We start from the raw sequence: 4,332 nt of genomic DNA on the forward strand, positions 1-4,332 counted from the left end.
TCAATTCCCCTTAAAAAATTATTTCTCCTGTTTCTCCTCCGTTAACAGCTTTAATAAACGTATATATACATACACCAGAGCTGTCAACGAAATTTTCCCTGATTTTCTCTAATGTTTCCCTAAGAGTAGACATACAACCACTATTTAAAGAAAAAAAATCTTAAAAAAATTTAACCAAAGATCCGTTTATTGGGCGTACAGCGCCCGATCACTTTATTCATACAATTAGTGTAGGACGTCATTTCTATGCTACTTTTTGCATCTCCAATTGTTTTTGCGCGACACTTCCTGTATTTATATCAGTGAATAGATTGAGCTACAGCTATATTAGTGCTATTTTCACAGCTCCTATTCATAGGCGCCATTTGCGACTTTTAGATACAATTCCGAACGAAATGTTCAAAATGTAAATAGAACAATAGTCTTATTGATTTTAGTATTTTTTTGCATAAACAAATCAATAGGTCTATTGTCCGGAATTGTATCATAAAATCGCTTTCCGTATGCGTTGTTCACAAATAGCACCTATGAATAGGAGCTGTGAAAATAGCACTGCTATAGCTGTAGCCCAATCTATTCACTGATTTATATTGACATACACTTGTACTTGTTGTAATAGGCAATACACGGATCTAAGGTTAAAAATTCTATTCTTTATTTAATTCATTAAACTCACAAAAAAAAACAAATAAAAAAACCGTTATGGGTTAATTTTGAATGCAAGACACCATTCAGTCTTTGAACAGACGTTTCCTGCGGTTGTTGTATTATTTCCTTCCGTCTATAAGGAGTGTGTGTACTTTCTTTTTAATTCTTTATTTTCCTGCGGCTGTTGTATTTGTTTCTTCCGTTTTCTGCCTGTCAAAGATTTTGCTTATAAAAACACCAAGAATTGTCTTATATATAAGAAGGATGCAACTACATTGCATACGCGAATTATAATTTTCATAAATGAAGTCAATTCCCCTTAAAAAATTATTTCCCCAGTTTCTCCTGCGTTCAAAAAGTATAAATAGAACGCGCATTGAGTGCTTCGTCATTCATTTTGTGTTTGACTCTCATTCGCAAAGCAACAATAAGGAGGAACTGGAAAAAGGAAAAACAAGAATAAGGAGAAATGGCCCGTACAAAGCAAACCGTACGTAAATCAACTGGCGGAAAGGCTCCACGTATGCAGAGGATATCCAAAGCCGCTGGTAAAAGCGAAAAAGGTACCGGAGGTGTGAAGAAACCACATCGTTATCGTCCAGGAACAATCGCTCTTCGTGAAATCCGTCGTTACCAGAAGTCGACCGAATTATTGATTCGCAAATTGCCGTTCCAACGTTTGGTTCGTGAAATCGCTCAGGATTTTAAATGCGCCTTGCGTTTCCAAGCAGTTGCAATTGGCGCTTTGCAAGAAGCCAGCGAAGCCTACTTGGTCGGTTTGTTTGAAGACACCAACTTATGCGCCATCCATGCAAATCGTGTCACCATTATGCCGATGGACATCCAACTCGCTCGTCGTATCCGAGGCGAACGTGCTTAAGCGAACAAAGAAATGAAAAAAATTCGAACAAATTCAACAAAATAAAAAAAATACAAAAAAAATAAAAAAAAAATATTTTATAAAGAAATATTAAAAAATCATTTAGGTGAATTAAATTGAGAAAAAACACACTAGCTTATTGCAACCGAACACATTTTTTTGGTGTTGTTGTTGTTTCATACAAATCAAATGCCATACAATGGAGCAGTTAGAAAGTAATAAAATCAAATGACTGGCAATGAATTTAAATAGAAAAAAAAAATAACGATTAACCGAAAGGAAACACATCTTCGTATATTGAAAGGGCCGTATTTTTTTTGTGTGTGTATATAATTTAAGTATGTGTGCATGCAACCGCACATATGCCACCACATCGCATCATTACATTGTCGAATGTGAATTTTGTTTATTTGTATGCAGTTCACATAACAGTCGACCCAACCTGAAACATATACGAAATTACGTACACCACCAATGACAGCTACGCATGTGAACGGTAGCGGTTGGATGGTGTATGAACTATCACGCATCGCCCCCTTCATATCCATCCCCTCCTCCTCCGGCATACAAAAAGTCCTATTAATATTGTACAATTGACTGATCATCGCTCACCTCCCACATAATATCATTCCTCCCTGACTGTAAAATCATTAGCTCGTATAATAATCAAGTTTATAATAATCAAAAATAAAATGCAAAGATACAATTCAATTTTGAATGGAAAATAAATGACTCAAGCCTTTCATTGCATTCACTTCACCCACACACACATCGTTGGAAAAGTATCTGCTTGTTTTTGCGCAAGTAATCTGGCGAGATATGAATTTAGAAAAAAAAAACAATTTTTAGTTTTACTTCAAGAATCACTTCCATATACGTCAATCGATTGATTATATGAAAAGTAAACAATAATTTTCTTGCAAGTATGAAATCATCCACTCTAATCGATCTTATTTTTGAATATTATCATCGTACGATTCACGTGTATATCTTTCACGTGTACATTCCTTTCACCAAAAAAATACTAATTCCAACCATTTCCAGAGCTACAAAAAAATAAAACGAAAAAAAAAACTCATTCAATTCATAAACGTGCGAAACTTAAGATTCATCGGTAAAAAGTTAAAACTCGTGTTCAAAAATCGAAAATTCCAATATAAAATGTAAACAAATGTTAAATTCAATTGTTTCGTAAAGAATTCAAATCGATATTTGCTAAATGATCCGACACAGTCTGCGAAGAAAACGAGGTAGAGAGTGCGGCGGCAAAAATATTTATTTTTATCCACATACAGGCACATGCACACATATTCCAATAAAAACGAATGAAGTGCTAAGTTTCCCAGTTTTCCATCTAATCTCATTTACGCCGCCAATTTGAAATGACAATATTTGAAAAAAAACGAGAACTCCGACCAAAATAAGAACGGAGAAGCTGTGTAGAGAGGAATAGATGACTGCTACAGATAGCTCTCGTTATTTATCGTTTATCCAATTTTGATCTTCATTTGTTTTTCAATCTTTAGTTGTGTGTCGACTTTACTTTCACATTCATTTCATGGCTGCGTTTTGCCACCCGATTTCTGGCACTAATCTGATTCTGAATTGGTTGGCAGTAACACCACCACCAACACAGTGGTTCGATTGTTCGTTTTGTGCGCACATTGTCAATTTGGATTGTGTTGTAATGGTTGCGCGTTGATGGCAAATGGTGCAAAGTAAAAAAAAGTAAAAAAAATAAATCTAATATTATCATGTTTCGTCTGCGTCGATATAGAGCGCTCAGCTACTGCCATTACCTCCAATCCATCGAACAAACAAAATTCAAGTGGCAGTAGCGGTAGCAACAACGAACACGCCATCATCCATTACCCATTTCAATGTAAGCGATGTCGCAATTGGCGATAGTCCAAACATATATACCATCTCTGTACCTCTCCCTTTCTCTCTCTCTCTTTCTCTCTCTCTCGCACACACACACACGCACTCTCTCTATCTTTCTTTATTTCTCATTCTATCATAAAAAAATCGGAAAATCGAAACTGAGCTTGTCGTATTTATGTGTGTTAAACGAGAAACATCATAATCGCAAACGTAGATTCCCTTGGTATAAACCATATTCAATGTGTATAACATCAAATTGTACTCGCTCTCTCTCTATCTGTCGCTCTCAATATGTGTAAGCGAATGTATTGTGTGTATAGCATTGAGTGCTGCTACATGACGTCGACTCCACCTCTAAAATTCATGCATCATTGCGAATAGGAATGGAAAAAAAGAGCACCGAGACAACAAACAACGAGAGCGTTTATGTGTGTTTTGGGCGTGGTTAAGATTTAACATCGAATCATAAGAGTCGTTGTTATCGTTCATCGTTTTTGTGCTTTTGCACATCGTATGCCGAGGATCAGAGTTCAATCACAGCAACTACCAATACCCCGCATTGTATGCGATACATCATTTCCTGTTTCACATTTGCTAAAATCTACTTTCATCCTTAAAGCTGTTTCGAGACCCTCCCGTTGATTTTCACTTCAACTTCACTTTTCGTTATTTTTACCACTTTTCTCTGTATACTTTTGTTGCTCTTCAATGAAGTTTCTTTTGCGAAAAAGAGAAACGAATTAATTGGATTTATGTGGTGATTCGCAGTCGAAGATGCGGACGACATTTGAAAAGTTTCCAATTTGAATAATTGAGGTGATTACGGCAGGTGATTTTTTTTTCCATTGCCATTGATTTTTCCCCAATTCGATGGTAGATTTTTTATATTATAATAATTATCAAACAAATGCGATTCAAGT

General features: G+C 35.8%; 1 protein-coding gene across 1 annotated transcript; it reads left to right on the forward strand.

The window, feature by feature from the left end:
- The first annotated feature begins 1,117 nt into the window (after positions 1–1,117).
- LOC116349830 (histone H3.3-like) lies at positions 1,118–1,529 on the forward strand. Its single transcript, XM_031781438.1, has one exon. The coding sequence runs from the start codon at positions 1,118–1,120 to the stop codon at positions 1,526–1,528; it is 411 nt and encodes a 136-aa protein (XP_031637298.1). The 3' UTR covers position 1,529.
- Positions 1,530–4,332: the final 2,803 nt, after the last annotated feature.

Source organism: Contarinia nasturtii, unplaced genomic scaffold, assembly GCF_009176525.2.
Source record: "Contarinia nasturtii isolate CC-2019 unplaced genomic scaffold, AAFC_CNas_1.1 Cnas_scaffold_3174, whole genome shotgun sequence".
Taxonomy (NCBI): domain Eukaryota; kingdom Metazoa; phylum Arthropoda; class Insecta; order Diptera; family Cecidomyiidae; genus Contarinia; species Contarinia nasturtii.